The 21,240-nt window shown below is 38.0% G+C and overlaps 1 protein-coding gene across 2 annotated transcripts in view; it reads right to left on the bottom strand.

Annotated features, from left to right (window-relative positions):
- CEP112 (centrosomal protein 112) overlaps positions 1-21,240 on the bottom strand; it is a 173,716-nt gene that overhangs the window by 52,938 nt on the left and 99,538 nt on the right. For both annotated transcript variants that reach the window (XM_059828064.1, XM_059828063.1), the window contains exon 21: positions 10,322-10,552. In XM_059828064.1, coding sequence (XP_059684047.1) covers positions 10,322-10,552 — 231 coding nt within the window. The remainder of the gene's footprint in view (positions 1-10,321; positions 10,553-21,240) is intronic.

Here is a 21,240-nt window from a genome sequence, read left to right as displayed (position 1 = left end):
ATTCCTTCTTTTGCTCGACACTCAAAGAACATGAGCTGAGTAAACCTAGGGAAGATGGTGAGACTGCAACACTCTCCCCATCAGGGCACTGAAGCCTATTTTTCCCGCAGCTACATGCTTAAATCTGGCACAGCACAAATGCATTCCCGGATTACGATTTTTAACATTTCCTGCTTTTCTTCTGCTCTGTCCAACTAAATTAAGATGGTTATTTAAAGTGGGTTTAAGACATTATATCAAAAGTGGTGGCATTTTCTTTTTCAGAGCCTTAACAAATAAAACATGCACCCAACAGGAATTATTTGAGCTTTTACAAGCCGCCTTGATCCACTTGCTCATGTGCTCTCTGTCTCTCTCTCCCCATCTAATACAAAGAAGTTTACAGAATAGCTTGTATCACTCAGGCCCAGATGGTTTTGGTACCCAAACAGCTGACACCCAGTAAAATCACGAAGGGATGGGCCACTAAATATCTTTGAAGGCGCAAGTCAAAGCTAATGTTTCCTCCACAAATAGAAGGCAACGGTACCAAGATGTGACGCTGACCCATGATTTGACTCAGTTAAAGGCTGCTTAACAGGAGCTTTACAAGACATGATTCTTTCAGAAATTGGAGAATTCTGAGACCCATGCACTTTATCCTTATATATCAGCTAAGTTTACACTCCTTGATTTTTGCCAAGGAGAGACTATAAGGCTCCTGAAAGGACTATAAAGGGATAAGAATGCGATTTTTATTTTTTAGGTTCTCCATTGCTGTTGTAAGTTGAATTTTGTGGCAATAACAAGCAAGTGTTATGAAGATAACGACTAGAAAAAATCCTACATATATATAATTTTGAGAGCAAATCTTTTTTTATTAAATAGGAGGAAAACTGGAAACAAAAGGATAGACTCGGTATTACTAAGTTAACTCGGTATTACTAAGTTACGTTATTAGATAAGAGCCCAACAAAAGTTAAGCTTCTACAGTTGGAAAGACAAATAGTGAAAATACGACAAAATCCCCTAACAAATCTACGATCTGAAGCAATCAGTGTTCCTTAGCAAGATTATGCTGGATTACTTTTTGTAGTTTTAAACACAACAAAGCTTCCCAAAAAGAACGACAGCTTCACGGAGCCAGAAAGCATTACTGTACCGATGACTAACTACGCGCAAGTCCAGCAAAGTCCCAATTAAAAAGAGAATGGAATATATTGCTCAATCATGAAAGCAATTAAAAACATAAATAAGACATTGCGAGACTCCTAACATTCCCAATGTTTAATTATTTATCCGTTCTCCGTCCTGCAGCTGTAGGTCAGAATTAACTCCTCTGAACTCTTTTGGGGATTTGTACCTTATTCATTTTCAAGCAAACACCCAAATTCATTTCAAATGCACACAAGAACTGCAACAGTTTCACCTAAATCAGATTTTCTACAAGTTAAACACCCCTCCTACACTCAGATGTGATTGTGAAACTACTTTGATCTCTGTTCCCAAATTTATTGCTCTGTGTAATCCATGACAAAATATAATGTGATTTACTGTATCTCTATATGACAGCCCAGCAGCTGACAGAACTTAATAATTTAGCATAAGAAAAAAAACCTTCTGGCACCAAAATATACAAATCATAATTGAGGCACTTTAGTATCACATTACAATGAAGCATATGCAGACTGATCGTAAGAACTTCAAAACAATTAGAATTCTTTCTCACCCCTTTAATGAAGGTGGGTTTTACTCCATGACATGTTCTGCAGCTGTAAGCAAGTCATTTTGGAACACTTTTGTTTCTTCACATTAAAGACTGAAGGACTAATAACATCGTTTTACCCCTTCCCTATTTCCCAAACACTCCTTCTCTTCCAAAAAGGAAAAAAAAAAAAACCACCTGCAGCTTTTCTCTATTACAAAGATACGAAGAAAGAGCAAATTAGTGTAAACAATGTCTTCAAATTGCGCCAGGATTGGAATACGCAATAAAGATGTTTTATATTAGTTTGGTCTTGATAACTGAGCATTTTTTCCTAAAATAAAGCTATAGTGAAAAATTTAAATACCCAAATACTGACCTAAGCAGGGATGCGACCGACCCATTCTGTGGGGCAGCTTCTGTTTTGGCTTGTGCCGACGCTCAGGTTTGGGGGACCTGAGAAAGTCTTTGTGTAAAGGATGCGTTACCCCACAAGCCTTCAAGAAAGGTAAGAATGTGGAGTGCATGGTGTGGGATGCAGGAGAAATTTCCACTTAGTATTTATTAATTCCAGGTAACAAACACCAGTCACCATTGTCTGCATAAACAAAACCATGAACAAGCCCCAGCAAAATCGGCAGCGATCGCTGCGGGTACTGGGATCCAGTAGCAGGGCATCGGTCGCGGGATCTGCCCTCTCGCCCCTCTCTAGGTACCCAGAGCAGATGGTATTCATTTAATAATTCTGAAAAAAACTAAGAATGAATCGGCCGAGTTGCTAAAAAAAAAGTAATCTCACATTTCAATCAGCTGCCGTACGGGAGAATAGCCAATGTTTTCCCTAATGTTATAATGTACCCTGGGATGTAAAGATAAGTAAAATTGGTAAATTAGAGAAAACTGTACCTACATGCAATCAGCCTTCTCCAAGACATATAGTATTATGAAAAAAAAGGAGAGAATGAGGTAATGATTCAACTGGGCTTTAAAAAATATTTAATAAAGTTAAAATAATAAGCAATTGTGTATTACAAGATAAAATTGGTGTATTACAGTTTGTTTGGATAGGGAAGAAAGGCTCAGGAAACTATTGAAAAAATAATTAGAACAGTCATTCTGCCACTGGAAAAGCCTCCTGCACTTCGTAACCAGGAAAACAAAGACGGAAACCATCGGGGTACTAAAAACATCAGGTACGTCCTCCAGAGTCAGGCTCAGGGGCCAGCGAGCCCCATGTTCTCTCCGGAGGCATGGGAGATGCTCCTCGCAGAGACTGCAGAAACCTGGCCCCCTTCTGCGTCTTGTACCCCTCCCATTCCCCCAGCACCCACAACTGCTGCATCAGGGAGGTTAGAAGTTAAATCCCTGCTTATTCCCATTAGTGACCGGTCACGAACACGCTGCTCATAAAACTGTTTAATCCTTTCTTGAACCTGCTGATAACATCTGCCTTCACAAGCTCCAAGGAAATCGGTTCAAGAAGCTCACTGTTGTTTAGAGAAGTACCTTCTTTCACCAGTTTTAAATCATTCTCGTATTAGTTTCCAGCAACTACACCCAAGTTCTTGGGCAGTAAATAACAATTCAGCATTCACCTTACCTACCATCTTCATGATTTTGTGAGTCTTGATCTTATGAATATACACCAAAGGCTACAACCTGGAAGTTACAGAACTGAGAAAAAGCAGAGAGTGCCCTGGTGAGGCAGAACTAGAAGGGGTGTTTGGACACAGACTTGAAAAGAAATAGGAGACAGAGAAGACAAAAAACCCACCTGTGAATACTTCTTCGATAGAGACCTTAGATTAATAGCAGTTGGTTAAAAAAACCCCCAAACTTCTCAAACAACTAACCAACTGTAATTGATATGATAGGGAGTGAACGAAGTGCACTGAAAGGCAGGCCATATGACAGAGCTCTAATTTTAATTATGTCAGTCCTTGCCCTGCTGAAAGCTATCTTTTTAATTCCGTATTTTGTCATAATTTATCATTTATCTCAATTACGCTTTTTCTTGTCTGGTTCTCATTTCTAAAATGACTGATGCAATACTGTTAAATTTTTAACCCTATGGTGTTATTTGTGAATGCAAATAATGTGGTGTTTGATCTCCTCTGCAAACGTTAATGAAGATGTTAAAAAGTAAGCCGAATGCTCATGGGTGCGTATTTTTTCCCCACAGCGACAATTAAACCAGCTACTCTTGGTTACCTATGGAACCAGGTTTATAAATACAATTGATGGGCAGAAATCTTACCTGTTTTCCATTTTGTTTTTCTGAGGGTTTTTTGATTTTTTTCTTTTTTTTAAAGGACGTAGAAGCAGAGTAACTCTCTGTGAATAACTGAGACTATTGCTTTGAAATATCTCCTGTAGGGAGAGGCCATAAATTCTGTTTAGTCTCATTTGAGTGAAATATCCCTGAGATTATTCTACCATATTTTTCTTCATGTTTGGCTCTGTTGATTGAAGACTCTTCCAAATGGCTCCCCTAAGGGATGATGCAATTCCTGTGACCATGTTCCTGGTCCACTATCATCTTTCTTTCTTTTTCTTTGGAGGAATAAGAAGCAGTGCGAAAGGGGACACACTAGAGAAGGAAATTGGTTTTCTCCCCTTGTCTGTAAGCAAAATTTTATTGCAAGAGTTGCTGTAAAGGTACAATAAAGACAGATTAAATAATCTGCACTTCTTGTGCTAACAAACACTAACTTTGCTATACAAATCTTTCCTCTTTTTGAAATACATTTCTTTTTGCTTGATCTTCTAGGCTTTTGGCAGATTTTCTCTAACAAAGCCAAAGTATTACGCTCATTTTTAGTAATATTAGTTGGTGAATCACTAACACAGTGTCAGAAATGTTCAAGAACCAAATGTAAGTAAACGTACGCAGACTCAACAACACAAAACCAACAAAAATATTACTACTCTGGAATAGAGATGGAATATCATAGACAATAGTTCTTGGATTATAATGTAAAAAATTAAGAGACTCGGGGAATATCCAATTCTTCTTGGTAAGAATTAAAAGCTCTTTAGATCATTCATGGCTAAGGCCTAAACAAAAGAATCTATGTAACAGATCCAAACATTTAAAAATTCTAGTCTAAAAAAGGGGCACATATACAACAACTGGTGGAGATCCTGAATGCATTCAGCAACGAGAAAAACATACATCTACATTGTAATTAGATACCAATTTAATGATATCATTATACTCAGGAAGAATACATGTCCACATTTTATGCCTGACCTATTTGCCCCCATGTAAATAACCAGGGTATCGAGCAACGAGCGTGAAAATAGTTCATCTGGATGCTCACATAAATGAAGCTATCTATACTATGGCTATTAGTGCTCAAGTTAATGAAGTGAAAGGTGTCACATGGATCAAAGACTTCATTATGCTAAGAAGCAGGAACCTACAGAATTGCTGCAGTGATGGTCCAGTTCCCAGAAGGTCTTAGATGCAAAGATGGAACCGTTTTCGGTAGTTAATGAAATGTAGAGCTGGGAGAGAAGAACAACAGCTAGAGAGACAGTATTCAACAACATAAGCTAATGGAAAGCATGCAATGCTTATTATTTATGAGCAGAAGTAACATAACAGGTTAGGGAAAACTCAGTACTTTTAACAGAGTATCTCTTCAATCTCTGTACATGTCATACTCTTTCTCTTCATCTTCTATTTCTTTGCCAGTGCTGAACAGTATGACATCATCTGTATGCATACTGACAACAGTGCCAGAACAGATATTGTGAATTGAAGATATTCCTACACATGCAGTATGTAAGTATGCCCAACAAGCATGTCCAACTGGACTGCCTCCTAGAGCTGTACTTGCTGGTTAATTAATCCAGCATCAGAAAGCTTGATGATAAAGGAAGGACTGAAATGCTCTGAAGGGCACATTATCAGTACCTTATTTGCAAACTATATGCAAGAAGTTGTTCAAAAATTAAGCATCCAATTATAGGACACTGTCTGCAGATTGCTGAAAAAGGCCCCATTACAAAAACATACTACAACATAACTATTCCATAAAATAGTTATTCTTAATTAGGGAAGCGGTAACTTACACCGAGTACAATACTTTTAACTGATTAATATTTTTTTTAAATTTTAAGGTTAACTTGGAATTTCCTAGGCATTTTAGTTTTATGTGGACTTCCTACCAGACACAGGTGGAGTGATTGTAACAGGTATAGACTAGACAACATTGTAAATGTCAATTTTTATTTAAAATAACAGAAATCTCAGAGTACAACTAACTGCTACATCATCAAAACCTACAAGCACAATTTGCACGGCTCTGGCCAGGTTGCATGCCATCTTGGAGCCCCACCTCTCCAGACTGAACAGTTTCACAGCTGTACTGAAATCAGAAGAAACTAAAGTGTTTGACTCTACTTTTTTTTGACTACAGCTTCATCCTGTAATCAACTATCATGTGCGTTCAGTACAGTCAATACACAAAAATGTAAATTACTTCTTCACAAGAAAAGCAGCACTGAAAAAGAATTAGTGTTCCTGGAACCTGCATAAAGATTTAACAGGATGAGTCAAAATATCTATTTAAATATAGAAGAGAAGGCAATAAAAAGCTAAATGTTGAAAATTATTTAGAGAGGAAAAAACCACCCTTTTTCTCCCACTCCAATTTACTCATGTGAACTGCTCAAAGAGAGCTTTTTTTATGAGATATTTTCAGTTCCAAGGTTGCTTCCTTTGAGCATTGTTAGCATGTCTACTGATCTGCTCGGGTCATGCTTTCTGAATGCTCATTTTCTTTGCCAAGAAAATACCACAGATGAATGTTACAAACAGTTGTGTTAGCCAAGCTTCACATCTGCACGCACTTAGAAATGCAGTTTCTCTCTTGCTTTTAGTAATTTCTGGCAAACCTGAAAATGCCCATAAGCTTTGTACAGTCCGTTACACCTGGCTGATTAGTGTTCATGCCGAAAGTGCTGCTGATGCAACCTATAGCACACCTGCCTCCCTACTGAAATTACTCATTAGGGGAGCCTAACTGCAGTACTATGTATTCTCCAATATGTTTATTTCTTAAACAGTTTATGTTTCATTTCATCATAATGAGGTATGACTTCAAATAGAAAAAATAAAATTACCGTCACATCAAAAAATGCTATAATCACTTGCTAGAATGAAATGCAAGCAAATTAAATCTATACTTTAAAAGTAAATCGAAATCATTATGATTGAACACAAGTGTTCTTCTGAAAAAATATTTAAGATTCCTTAACTAATAGACAAGAAATAATTTGGAGATATTCTCAAGTCATTTTTATGTTAGAGACAGATAACATATCATGGAAGTACTGACGCCCTAAGAACAAGATAAGCAGTGTTTCAAATTCTCCATGCTATCATCTTGAATTTTTCTCTGATTTATGTCCAGCAGGGCTTATCTGACCTTAAGGACATGAAAATTTGTTACCCTTATCTGATAAGGCGGTTCTGTGTTCTACTATAACTACCACGTTACATCTTAAAAAGTGAGAAATAAGGTGATTACGTGTGATCGGGCTGTGGCACCCGATCTAGCAAAAGGCAAGGCTGAAGATGACTGGCTGCACTGCCCCAGCAAGAACGCTGCCTCTGCATCGCATCAGCCCAGCACACGCCGAGCTGCTCTGGTATCACCTCAGCTCTCTTTCTACGTACCAGGCTGGTGAGAAGGACCTTGCTTACAGAAGTCTCTGACTGCAGTTCGGGTAGAGCCCTCGTCACCCTCTCCAGCGCTGCTGCAGCTCAGAGGCAGCACTCGGCACGGAGGAGTCTCAGAGGGGCCCAACTTGTCCACAACAGGTTCAGCTCTACTCATAATGTGCGCAGTTAGGTCACCTCTAGCTCACTTTCTTACAAAGAGGTGTTCACTTGAAACTAATACCTGCAACAGGGAAGGTCACTGGAAAATTATGGACTTTTCCCTTTATTATTATTTCCACAATAACAGATGCCATGCTTATTTTTCCTATAGTGCAGGTTACACAGCGCCATTTGGCAACCTGTTAAATATTTTCCCACTTATCATTCCCTAGCGATTGGGAGACGCAATAACCGTCAAAAGATATTTGCTTTTAGAATCACAGGTTCAAAAACATTACCGTACTGTGTTTGTTGAGCAACTTTTTGGCATTGTATGCTGTAATCACTAACAAAATGAATCAACTAAAGTACTACAATAAACAATGTAGTATCTTTAAAGTTGAGGTTTTTAAGCAACAGAAAATTAAAGACGTCAGTAAATGATGTGTCCCTAAATATTGAAAAGCTGTCTACAAATACCAAATATTTACATGTCCAGTGCGCTTGCAATGACAACTATTCCTCTGTCTCTGCCCCCCACTCTCCTTCTTCCCATCCTCACCGCAGCAGGGCTATGGGGAGGGCAATACCCTATGAATCCTGGATCTCCTTCTACCCATTTTTACTTCAGTTTTTCTTTTCACTTAAGTGTTAGCCATTTCTTTTGTATTTTGTCATGTTCACATGAACAACAGTCCACAACTCCACAAAGCAATCCGCACAGAAATCAGTACTACTCACAAAACAGACCACAGAGGAATGAGATCCTTCACTTGGGAATGGACTGACCTTCAGAAAATCTGAATAGTCAGATGTTCCAAGCCTGAAGAGTGAAATTCAGCTTCCCCTTGGATTTTTAAGCAATATTTACAGAATTGGCAGAAAAAAAGTAAATTTAGAGGACAAATTTTTCTCCCATATTGTCCTAAATTTCAAGGTAACAAGATTTGCTAGAAAAATAAAAAGACTTTTAAAAACAAGTTTCAACACTCATGCTGCAATTAAGATGCTTTTTTTTTTTCCCCTTGGATAAAATCTCCTTCATCAAAGTTCTGTGGACTTCAATAGGATCAAGATTTCAACTCAGTTAGCTGAAACTGTAACTTCTGAGTTTTAAATGGGGTTTGCCCTCTAAGCTACTTTGACTTTTGGACTTTGTGGCCAATTTCCACAGCTCTACATTTGGAAGACAGAAACAAAGTAGAATGGTAAATGGAGATTTGAAGGCAATGCAAGGTATTTTCACGTCTGTGAAAGACTTTCCAACAGAGATACATTTTTTTCCCCTCCCCTCCTATCTTTAACTCAACATGTGGTCTTCTGATTAGAGGTAAAAATAGGGAAGTAGGTTAAATAAAAAAAATTTCAGTCGCAGTTAACGTAGCTTAAAATTAGCTTTCTTTTTTTGAAAAACAGAAAAAATCCAACAAATTAAAAAAAATAGTATTTCTGACAGAAATGACAATTCAAGACTATTAAAGATATTGCCCTATGAAGGATTATTTGTAACTTTAATTTGAGGATGTAAAGAAGTTAACTTTTCTTTTGCTATACTACACATGTAAAAAAAGATCAAAGAAAGAAAAGAATTGAGATTCAAATTCCATTTTTAAGCAAAAATGACAATGTCTTCCTGAGTTAAAATTAATCCTTTAATGATGAATTTCAAAGGTTTAAATACTTTCTGTGACCTTGGCTTTAAATAATTATGCCAAGCAGAGCTTTCCTTACATTCAGAAAAGATTCTGAATTGTTGATCACAGCCATTTTAATGGCTTCAGGCTGGCTGATTTCCAACATAATCCTCCAAATGCTGTTTAAAATTACAGACCAAGAACCTGATGCAGGTAAATGAAATGTCACTTTCACAAAGGCGGTTCAAACAGTATACGCAGACTGTTAATTTGTGCCACGGTACATCACTTCGCAATAAAATGTATGATTTATTACATTAACGCAAATAAAAGATACTTCAACAACTATCTGCTTACATATACACAGCATCTACCATAAATATTAAGTAGGGTTTTTTTAGTTCAGCTTTTGAAATAAAACTAATGTTTTAGCTCCTATCATCCCTAACGTGGTGAAATACTTGAATTCAGGACACTGGTACAAGGGGCTGCTCAGCAAGCACCGATGCGCAGTCACTGACCCCACTGAACAGAGTAAGGAGAGAAGCCTTGATGTATCTGAAACATTAATTTCTATTTTCAAGGCTTTCGTACAGTACTTGCTCATCCGATGCACAGAGGCAAAAGGAGACCAGCCATTGTTAGCAACTAGACCCAATTTCCTTGCAGTTTTAGCCTGAGCTTTTTCCTCCTTAAGAACTTTCCCTCTTTTTAAGGGAGAAAAAGCTTGGTTAGCTAGAACCGCCCTTTCTACTCTATCCATTCCAGCAAAGGAAAAGCGATTAGCCTAGTCCTTGGCTGGCTTGGCTTTTGAAATCCTCTGGATTTTTGAAGCCCCGCCAGCTCCTGAGCGCTACATGGCCAATCCCTTCCACGCTCACCACGGCTGGAAGGTGCTGCCCCAGCACCGCTCTCGGGGAAAACAGCTACGGCAGCGACCACTGCCACTGCGTCTTCAAAGAGAAGAAGTCTTTCATTATAGAACCACAAAACTTTCCATACTTGTGCTGTGATTGCGGCATCCAATGTCAGATCTACAGCATACGTCTGGTTTTCAACTCAGGTGACCCCTAAACCTTTTTCCTCAGGGAAACTTTGCTTAGCTGACTTTTGGGGTGATCGCTCCCCTTTTGCCATGCCACAAGAAGCAGCCCTGTGCGAACCTCTTACCTTGTCCAAGGCCTTCTCTGTTTCTGCCGCGTGTATCTTTTTCAGGTCGAACGTCATTTTATCTGCCTCCACTTTCAGCTTATTCACCGCTGTCTCGTGGTCTCGAGCTGCCCTCTGCTTCTCCTCTTCCCACTGATGGCTCAGCTCCAGCAGCTGCTGCTTCCGCTGAACATTTACCTGAATAAGCTCTTCCCTCAGCTTGTGGATCTGGTTCTCCATATCACAGATAACCTGAAATAAAGAACAAAGTAAAAAACCAAAACACAAACCCCTTGATTCTCTCAGACAGGCTGTTAGCTGGGGTAGGAAGGACACTCAAAGGATTCGCTACCCCTTTTCTTGGCCTCTCTTATTGCTCTTTCCCCTATCTTTTTATAAGCAGATGAACACTGCTCCCCCCTGCCCAAAGCATGGACGGAGCAAGATTTACCTTTTTGGAGGAGGTGCCCCCATAGGTGAAGAAGTGTAGTTTGGGGCATATAATCACTATGGATAATGTCCATGCCTTCTTTTTTTTTTTTTTTCCTTAAGAAATGACCTGCTGCCTTCTAACAAGATATCAGTGTACCATCAATCATTTATCAATCACTGCTACAGATCATAGACTGTATTTCATCATAATGTGCTAACGCACACCAGGAATGTATCGAAGAGCATCCTTGTCCGGGCGAGGGAACTAGAGCATGCCAAGAGAGGATGACACGGGCCAACACAGAGAAGCCTTAAGACTCTGCAAGCACAGTATAGGTAAGATACGCGACCTTCAAAATGCAAGACAGACTTCAGAACCCACAACTCTCTTTTATGTGATCACAGATTACCCTTCGGTCCTCAGGAGCAAAATATGACATGCGATGCAGCAGTGGCATCGGAAGCGGGGACTACGGTGCGGCAGTGGAACAGCAGGGAGTCGGCTCACTGCCTGCCTTCCGTGGGGGAACTTGAAAGGGTAAGGAATGAAAGTTATATGCAGTAAAACTGTGTTACTCCTGAAGTACACAGAATATACATTGCTACTTTACAGTAGTAGTAGAGTATACATTTATTACTTTAGATTTTCACTTACATATAACTCTCATTAGTTGCTTTTCCAACTGCATTTCTTCTGTAGCTTCTTAAACCAAGTATAGAAGCATTGTATCTGTGACACAAACCCGTTGTCCTTACAGCTAGTTACAATGTATGACCTCGCAAGCACGTATGTTTTCATTTGTAAATACAATTCTGAAAATCAGCATTTTCACTAAAAACCTCACACAGTATTTCCCCCTTTTTCCTCCCTGCTTCACAAGTAACTGTGCGGTTCCCCAGAATTCCTTCACAGAGGATGTGATAATATTGAGATGAGAAATTAATGTTCTACCAAATAGATGTAGGTGACTCAGCTCAAACTTATTAAAGGTTTCATAAGAAAATCTGATGAAAATTACTGTATATTTAAAGATCCCATTGCCCTGGAACGCCAGTTACTGCTTCTAGAGCTCTGAACTGATCTCCCTCTCCAATTACTATTTTTCTTCTTTAGACATTTGTAATATGCTGTCTGTATTCAGCTAAACCATCTATTTGCAGTCTCTGAGAACCACATTACTACAAACCTTTGAAAAAGAAACATTCATTTCTGACCAAAGTTGGGAAATGAATGACTATCAGAAACATTGCCTTGTACATTAATATCCCAAGACAGATTGTTATAAATACTGCGATCTGAGAGAGGAAAAATCGAGGCTTGAAAGTTTGCCTATTTTTTCAAACTATTTGAACTATATGGTGTAATAAAAGACATGTCGTCTCCCCTCAGACCTTCAGTTGTGTCCTTCGACTATCACAGCTGTAACGTGTATTAAATAATACCAACCATCTCAGAAATTTATCACAAGCTGACTTGTGCTTCCATGCTTTCTTAATTACTCATTGGCCTTATTCCCTACTATGTCAAAGGTAAAATTTTGTGTGTGTATGCGTAGAGATGGAATGAGCACATCGTTTGTATACAGAAGTGTAACACAGGCCACATACTTCAGCTATATCAGCATTATCTCAAACATATGTTTCATATAGTGTAATCTGCACTAGATCCTTTCCTTCCTTTCCTGATCTTTTCCTCTACACATGTTTAATTTTTTAAATCTGTATACGGACTAAAAATGTAAAGTACATTTTAGTATATAATTATGCATACTGAAATGAAAAGTACATTTTAATATATAATCATCATCTACAATATACTTCTATAATTATTTTGGAAAATAATTTCACCTCAAGACCATGAGAAAATGTTAGCCTAACTGCCTTTTACTTAACCAAAGAAATGCTACAGAGCTACAATTTCTATAGGATGATATGGTCTGAGTTCTAATCTTTCATACATACGCAGCATTTGGGTTTTTTAATAGCCCTTCCAATGCAAATCCTGCCTGGAATAGCAACAATTATCTTTTAATCTGGGAGAGCTCTTTTTGAGAGCTCATTTCCCCTCCAGTACTACCTTCCTTTCCGCCCCCCCCCCCTTCTTTTTTAAAAGAAAAAACTTCCTTAAACTTTTCTTTTCCCCCCCATATAAATGAAACGAAGATATTACATTGCTCAGAAGTTTCCTATAAAGTTTGATAAAACATTTAGGATAAGGAGCCAAGGCTAACTTCTTACAATACAGGGAAAATTCATTCATAAATCACATCACAAGCCAAAACAGACACTGTGTGAATTCCTGACTCAACTGTTACGTCTTTCTGCTTTACTTTGTTCTATATTCAATAATTCTTATACAAAGCCATGAGAAAAATCAAATAGCACAATATAGCGTTTTCTACTGCCACATGGAAAAAGTAACAGCTCCAAGTGTTCAGATTCAAAACTGGGGAGCCAAAAGATGGTGGGCTGAATGGTATAGGTAAAGTAACAGTAATTAATATGCAAAGGAGCATTAATGTTGGACCTAATAGATGGCAAAAGCAGATGTGGTTCTATTAGGAAAGAAGAAAGAATCTGAAGACAGGGCAATGGCAGCGAAACTAATATGATTAAAGAAGCCCTTTTGGAGCAACTTCACTGCTAGTAAGATGATGTTAAGAGACATCTAATCTCTCCAAAGTGACTGGAAAAAGCTTACATTGGGGATCACGGACACAGTTCTTGTCAATTACTTTAAAATAAGTCTAGTTCTCACAGCCAGATTATTTTTTCCCCACAAACAAAGTCGCTGGCAGAAGCAGCTTACAACCGAACAACTTGCTGCATGAGACAACTTTGTGTGACATGGATATTGTCAAACTGCTAAAGGAAACGAATCCCAAACTTCCCATCACTAAGATTCTGCTATTCCACAGGCCAGGTTTCATAAATATTATTAGACTGAAATGTAGGCAAATTAGTACTACTAGGAAAAAAAACCCCAAGATGACATAATTCTCAGGTGTGAAAAATCCATGAAATACAAAACTTCAGAGCAACCACCTTTTCTTAACAATTCTGTGGAAAGACAAAAAGATGCAATTACAAAATCTCACTTCTCGTGCCTGAGATCTGAAGGCACGATGCTTGCTTGGTTTGTTTATGCAACTGAATCCTCCTTCTCAGTATTGGTTTCTTAAATTCTTTTTCTAGCTGCTCAAATCTATGTTTGTGAACAATGCCTCCCAAATTGTTTGCATGGCCCAAACAGTAACTCGGGTACAAAAGCTGCTGTGAGAAATACACATCTTAAACACTCCACCAGAGCACATTATTCCTGTGCCAAGCATAAGGCTTAAACATAAGAAATAAAGACTTCACAGTCATAGTAGGTCCAAAATTTTATTGCTACTTGCTGCCTTTTTTCTTTTTGGATAAAAATTTTATAGTCTTTATTTTGGTTGTACAGGTACAAGTAAATGAAATAAAAGAGATCTCTGTCTTTTTTACAAAGAATGCAGAAGTTCATAGCGATTCCACAGGACGGCCGTGCTGTAGCAGCATGTCCCAAATAAGAAAGCATTTTGTAAAATTACTATTAATCCCCATAAAGAAAAAACAAATAGAAAGAAATCACTAGCTTACAGAGTATCCCAAATGGAACAAAAATACAAATATGTAAAGTAAACTGCGTGACAGGGTAGAGATTTCATATGAATTTATACGGCACACTTGTATGTATGTGTATGCACACATGACAATCCCATAGCTGACGAAACTGCTAGCTGAGATGGTGATTTCTATTTCTGTTTCAAAAGAGTAACTTAGAATTCTAACTAAGAATATCTGTGCTGAAATAGTGTCATAAAAAGGGTGGGTCACAAGCCCACAGCAATTTGCCTGTAGGGAAAAAATAGACTTGAAAGAAAAAAAAAGAAGGTTGCTCACTCACTTTGGCCTATTTAAAATGCCAATAAATGTTCTGCATGTTATTTGGAAGGAAAACATGTGCTCTTAATTTTAAAAAGTAAATTGCATAAGAAAATATAAAGCTGGCAAAAAGTTTAAATTAAAATCTGTTGCCGATGTCTGAAACTGCTACAGTTACATGCAACACAGATGAGAAATGGACCAAATGACTACAGTCTAATTAAAAAAAAGGAAAAAAAGAAAAAGAATATTCCCTTTATTTTTCAGGAGCTCCTACTTCAACCCCATGAAGCATTTACTTGGATCAGTTTCTAAGGAAGAGGCTGGAACATGACCGCATCTTTTATACTCACAGCGATGGAATACACGGACTTCACTGTCTCCCTCTCAATGTATTACACAGCAAACCACATCCGCCCCGTCACCATATTTAGCTTCAAATACTGTTGAGGGCATTTTAAACTCACAAAAACAAGGCAATGCAGAATTAAGATCAAATCCACTCTCAACTTATTCCCTGAGGCTCAGGTCTAGAGTCATTTAGGTGTTGCTTCAGCAGTTTTTACAGTAAGTGACTAACATCTCCCAGCAGATGAAGTTGCAGTAACCCCTCGTTGCTCTTCATTGCTGAGTGTACTCAGGCTGACGAAAAAAAAAGTATCACTTTTAAAGACCACTGCATTTCTCAAGTGGATCGTGACAATTCTTCAAACTGAGTTTCAAAACTTTTCCGCATTGGGCTAACTTGGCTTCAGTCGCAGATTACTGCATAGGTCTCAATTTGATGTGTTTAATGTTGCTTGCATGTAATATTTAAAAAAAAAAACAAACAAAACAACCCAAAACCCCTCTGAGCAGTTCCATGGACTTAGCTCAAACATGAACCATTAGGTTACATGATGACAATGATCCCTTTTAGGACAACAACATAAAATATTAGCCCACAAGTAACAGCCTTATTTGAAGCACTGATGCGCAGCTTCTGCCTCTGTGTGCACTGATACGTTCTCAGCATTTTCTCACCTGGAAGAACATTAAAATTAGTGCCTGCATTTGAACAGCGTGTTCTGCGAAACCATCAGCCGAACCCTTCTGAAAGGGAGATTGGTTTCTTTGTGTCTTGTTACACTGGCGTGATGTGACAGAGATGGATGAGGTATACATAACGTTTGTTATTGGGTAGTGGCTTATTTTTGAAAGGAGATCAGTCCAGTCAAGGGAAAGGAAGCCTGTAGTAAAAACAAATCTCACTTCGATGATGAAGAACAATTAAAAGGAAAATAAGGAACAAAGTAGAAACACCCTGTGATTCAGTGGTGACAACGACTCCCTTCTTACGGGCGATCAGTGCGACATCCCAGAAGAGGTGGATGCAGTATCCCATCCCAGTCATGCAGCAACTGGTGACATATTTAGTGTAAAATACCTTAGAAGGGATTATCTGTTGGAAGTGGGAATCTGAACTACTTTAACTTCTCTTATTAATAAACAAAGCTTTATAAAGTGCTGAGAAACAGATAAGACAAGTTTCCCTACCATTACAAAAATAAGCAATGCATCTAATATAGAAAGAATGCTAAAAAAAGTAAACAAATATTATTTGTTTGCAGCTCACAGCTATACTGTTTTCTGAGCTTAAAGAACTTCAAAGATTTGTAATGTTGGTTTGTGTTTAAAACAAAACTGGTTTATGTTAATGAGTCTTGTTACTGCAGTTTCAGCAAGTCACAACGATCGGTCTTCACTTGTTCTCATTCTGGTTTTAGGGAACTATGGCCACGATTTTCACTCTGAAGAGATACAAGAGATAGGCAACCAAGTGCAGTACCAAGGGCCAGGCACCATCCTAATGGCTCTCGGATCTTTTTGCCCACAAAGCATCCTACTGAGTCGGACTCCCTGGTCCCAGTATACCCCTGCATTTCTCCGTGCCAGATGAATTTCAGCTGGCTGCTTCAGCCAGCTGGCACCTACATTGGTGGCTCCTTTGTAACACGACAGTGACACAAAGGGTACCCAGCAGTGCTGAAAAAAGCAATCTTTTTCTTTAAGCTACAGTTGAAATCTGAAGAGATAGCAAATCTAAACTGATACTTTAAAAGAATTTTGAGCTAGCAAGAGTCATTAAAATTTAGTAACTTTTTAATGTAATTTTCTAAATAAAGCTTTGTAATTAACTGAATTATCTCCATTTTAACCAACTATATTGAAAGCATTTTCTATACCACAGCAATTTCAATTAAAATAGGTTGAGAATTTATTCTCCAATTTTTCTTGTGACTGGCAAAATCAGCAATTTGTCAATATTATGAATCCTTAAAAAGATAGATTTGACTTGCAAAGAAAACTACTTCCGCAAATGTCACACACATTATGACATGGGTAATGATGCAAAGCGCAAATTAATAGGGATAAGTAATAAACAGCTATTTAGCTTTCACAGCACAATCTATTACACTGTCAAGTTTAAATGCCTTTTGGGTAAGAACACATAAGCCCATAAATATGGTAATTAAGGGAGCAGATAAATTAAATGGTGTGAAATGACGTGAAAATGAACAACAGTGCAATGGCCAACAGGTTGGTCTCACCTCCTAAGAGTGCTGGTCACATTTTCCAAAAAGCATGGGGCTGTGCAAGCTCTTCCAGAGGAAATCACGGAAGCACAGGAGCTCTGCTAGCACCACCGTTATTAGTAGTAGTCCTGATCACTAGTCTAGTGCTTCTGGAAACACTAGAACATCAGCAAAGCTAAAACTTCAGTACTCGAGGAGATGCATTTTATTACATGCTCCTATAGTATTTTGTGCGTACTGAAGTGTCCTCATTCTTGAGGGGAAAAAATTCTGTCCGTAATGTTGGTGCTATTCCACAACTTGTTCACTACACAACATCTTTATCATATATATGACTACATTGCAGTGATGAGGTGACGTTATTAATACACCCATTAATGAAATGTTCACAGTTTATAAATCAGGCGGTATAATAGCAAGTTTAGGTATTCTCCTCTAGGAAAACTGTTACACAAACCAAAGTTGTACTCGCTAACCTGCGCCGCAGAGAAAGAGTGGCAGTTCTCTAGACTCAAACAACCAATGTTTAATGTCAAAAAAACTTCTGTAAAAGCAATGCAGATGGCAACCATAGTACTACCAGTAAAATGTTTGCTGTTCAGCAGTGTAAAATCTGAACCCCCATATTACAGGGCTTACGCAAAGGTATATCAACTCCATCTCAACACAATCCCAGCTTTTCTCACCTCTGCAAATGTACCTCTGACTTCTCTCAAAAATATCCACTAGGACTTGCAAAGTGAGGTGTTGAGCTGCTGACTTACATATTTATTTTATTAATTTTAACAGCATTAAGGTGCTTTTAAATGTCAAACCTCCTTTATAAGATTCTTTACTTGGACTGTTCCAACACTGTGCATGCTCTGAAAAATACCTCTAGCATTTATGAATCTGATAAAAGTATATTCGTACCAACCTTGCTTATTTTGTATCTGCTAGGGTGTTATAGATAGGAGCAGGTTTAACACCACCCTACCTGTACAGTGCTGCTGGAAGCTAAACATCGCTCTCTTCTTCATACTCTTCATACTTCATAGTACATGGTCAACTTCATCTTTTCCCCTGCACTTAACATAGTCCCCCAAAAAGTCCAGCACCCTTTAAATTTTATTTTTTAGTAATGCATTTGCTTTATATCGTCTACTCTTGTTCTACAGCTTAAGCATTTTCCTGAAACATGACAGAAGTGTTGACTCATGAAGAACAATAAAGAGAAGTTACCTTCTGCTGAGCTCCGTTTGCAATAAAATTAATGAAAAAAGAGTCTATCCATGTCATTCCTATAGAGAAACATGCCTAGGCAACACTTCCATAGGTATTCTAAACCCCAGACTGTTCACTAACTTTGCCATATATTTCTGAAGGCTGGAAAGAAAATATGCAAGACACAGGTATCAAAATGCCAGTAAGAAAACTTACATCAAAGAATAAATTGGCACCAGACTTGTTTCTACATCTATGAGTACATGCGAGAAAGGGGTAGCAAATTCTCAAGATCAGCTGTGACATGGTATTCAGCAAAACACAAATTTTGATTTTTTTTCCAAAAGGAGTGCACTGAAATAGATCTGGACTTTTAAAGAAGCCAGTTAGCTGCCTAAATCCCAGTTAATGTAAATGACACTTAAGCTACAAACTACTGGGCTTTAAAAAAAAAAAAAAGGGGGGGGTGCAGAGAGTAAGAAAGAAAATCAGACATCCATTTGAACAGCTCCACAAAGAGCTTAAAATTAACAGGGCTTATTTTGATTTCTTAATTTACATAAGTACATTTGATTCTAATTTAGTTAACAGCAGCTAGAAAGCAGAACTTGAAGCAGGTTGGTCATTGTCACTGCTTTCCTACTAAAATGATTTTGTCAAATGGAAGAACCTCAAGCCTACACATGCAACTAAACAATACAGTGCACTGGTGAGTGAAAGGATTACTTAAGTTGAAATTGAGATAAACATAAATTTTCCATTTAACAGTTCGAAGACCTGGAAAAGACTTGGCCAGCTTGCCTGGAAGACAGATCCAGAACAGTTTCTTATTACCTGATTTACTGTATTTGCTTTGAAATAGAGTAGTGAGTCAAAAATTAAAACATCCAGCCTTCTTCCTCCTCTTTTTATCTGATAAAAGAAATGTTTACTTTTGTATTTTTCTCTGTACAAAGAAAATGATTTGAATAAGACTACTAAGAGACCTACCTCGAAAGGACTAGTTGGAGGACTCATTTCCTTCTGTCTTTCTATTAAGAAGTTTAACGAAGACACTCAACTAGGCACCTAGTAATCTACATAACTGCATTAATGTAACTTATATATGATGGAGATGCAAAAAAAAAAAGTCAGCCATAAATACCTGCTTAATGCAGTGATCCCCTAAAATGACTTGTCAGAGCAGAATATAGATAAAATACCGAGTGGCTAAAAAAATAAATAAAAATCCATATCTAATACCAGGTTTGCTGCATCATACAAATCATAACAACCTATCTCTGAACGATGATTGACGAAAATTACACCAAACACATGTGTTTAGTTTTTCCTGTTTTCCCTTGGAAAAAATAAAGCTTTATTTTCTGTATTCCAGGATGTGAAAGGAAAATTTTCCTTTTAGATGAATGTTAAAGATATATTCAGTTCTGAAATAACATTGGAGCAAAGCTTGTTCTGAAAGTGAAGAAAAGCTACTGATATTTAAGGAAGGATAGGACCTTCCTGCAATGGAATACAGAAATGGAGGCTAAAGATCTCTGCAGCAGATTGGGAAGAGCTACCCGTCAATCTGAGAGAGTATTTCTGTGTCCAGCATCCCCTAAGTCAAAGCTTTTAAAAAACATTTGCCTTTAAATTTTCCACATATTAAATTTAAAAGCATTAGCATTTCCTGAACAACATGTAATTCTGATTTAAATGCAGAAATGATGTATTACAGATTTAAGGATTACTACAGACATTCATCTCTATGAGGCAGCAAAATTAAACATATTATAATTCCATTATAATGTCCCCAGAAGAGCTACAGGCTGTATTGTCTACGAGAAATATCTTTGCCCTGTCAGCTAATGAAAAGACGTCACTGTAAGTAAAAAAAAAAACAAAACAACACCACCCCCCAAAAAAAAAACACCCAGAAAAGCATCACACACTTCTCCTTTGGATGCATTCATTTACATTACTGCTCAAAACACATACATCTTTTGAGTATTCCAGAAATTTTACCCCATGCATCCCGTAAGGGTTTTAAGGTGACCGTAACGGAAATGGCATCGGTTGCAAAACTTGGCAAGACAAATATAAGACAAGGTGAAGATACAAAGCCTAAGTAATAAGCTGCTCATGTGTAAGGTATCTCCCATTTTCAACTTCTGAAGTTAACACCTGTAGAAATGCAAACTTTGGACACTAACTCCCATTCAGGTCATCTGCCACGACTACCTCCTCAACAGGCAGTTCAAGGACTTGAGGAAGACTTGCAGTCCACGCTACTGTCCACGCTCTGCCCTGACTGTTAATCAAGGTGAAAGAAATTTTTCAAAACTCCCGCATAATTATAGGAAGCCAGCTAAGGAACCTAACGCTGTTATTCTCTGGGCCAATGACTAAAGATGACTTAAATGCACTAGCCTGTGTGTACTATTCTGCTCTACTAAAGAACCTAATACACCAGGAAACTCTCTCATTACTGATGTCATGCTGCTATAGTGAAGATGACAGTCTTTAACCAAGCATGAAGTCCTCATTCTCGGTCTCATGAATGGCAATATGTGTGGGCTGAAATCCAGCAGCTTCAGAAATAAAAATTGTGTCACTTACAGGTTTAGACTTTAAAGAAATAATCAGCTTCTAACTTTCAAAAAACCCCACATTTCTGGAAGGCAGTAACAGCGGTTGCAGTATTTCTGTTAATCAATCAGTTGTGGTAAATTCTTATCTGTACATTAGCTGCTTACACAAATAAGATGCAGAATTACACACACCTGCAGCTTTTGACTTTCTCCGTTTTGAATTCAGCTCCTAACTGGAAGCAGC

This window comes from Gavia stellata, chromosome 22 (assembly GCF_030936135.1).
Source record: "Gavia stellata isolate bGavSte3 chromosome 22, bGavSte3.hap2, whole genome shotgun sequence".
Lineage (NCBI taxonomy): Eukaryota > Metazoa > Chordata > Aves > Gaviiformes > Gaviidae > Gavia > Gavia stellata.
Note: the sequence above shows the minus strand (reverse complement) of the source record. Positions and strands in the feature narration are given on the sequence as shown.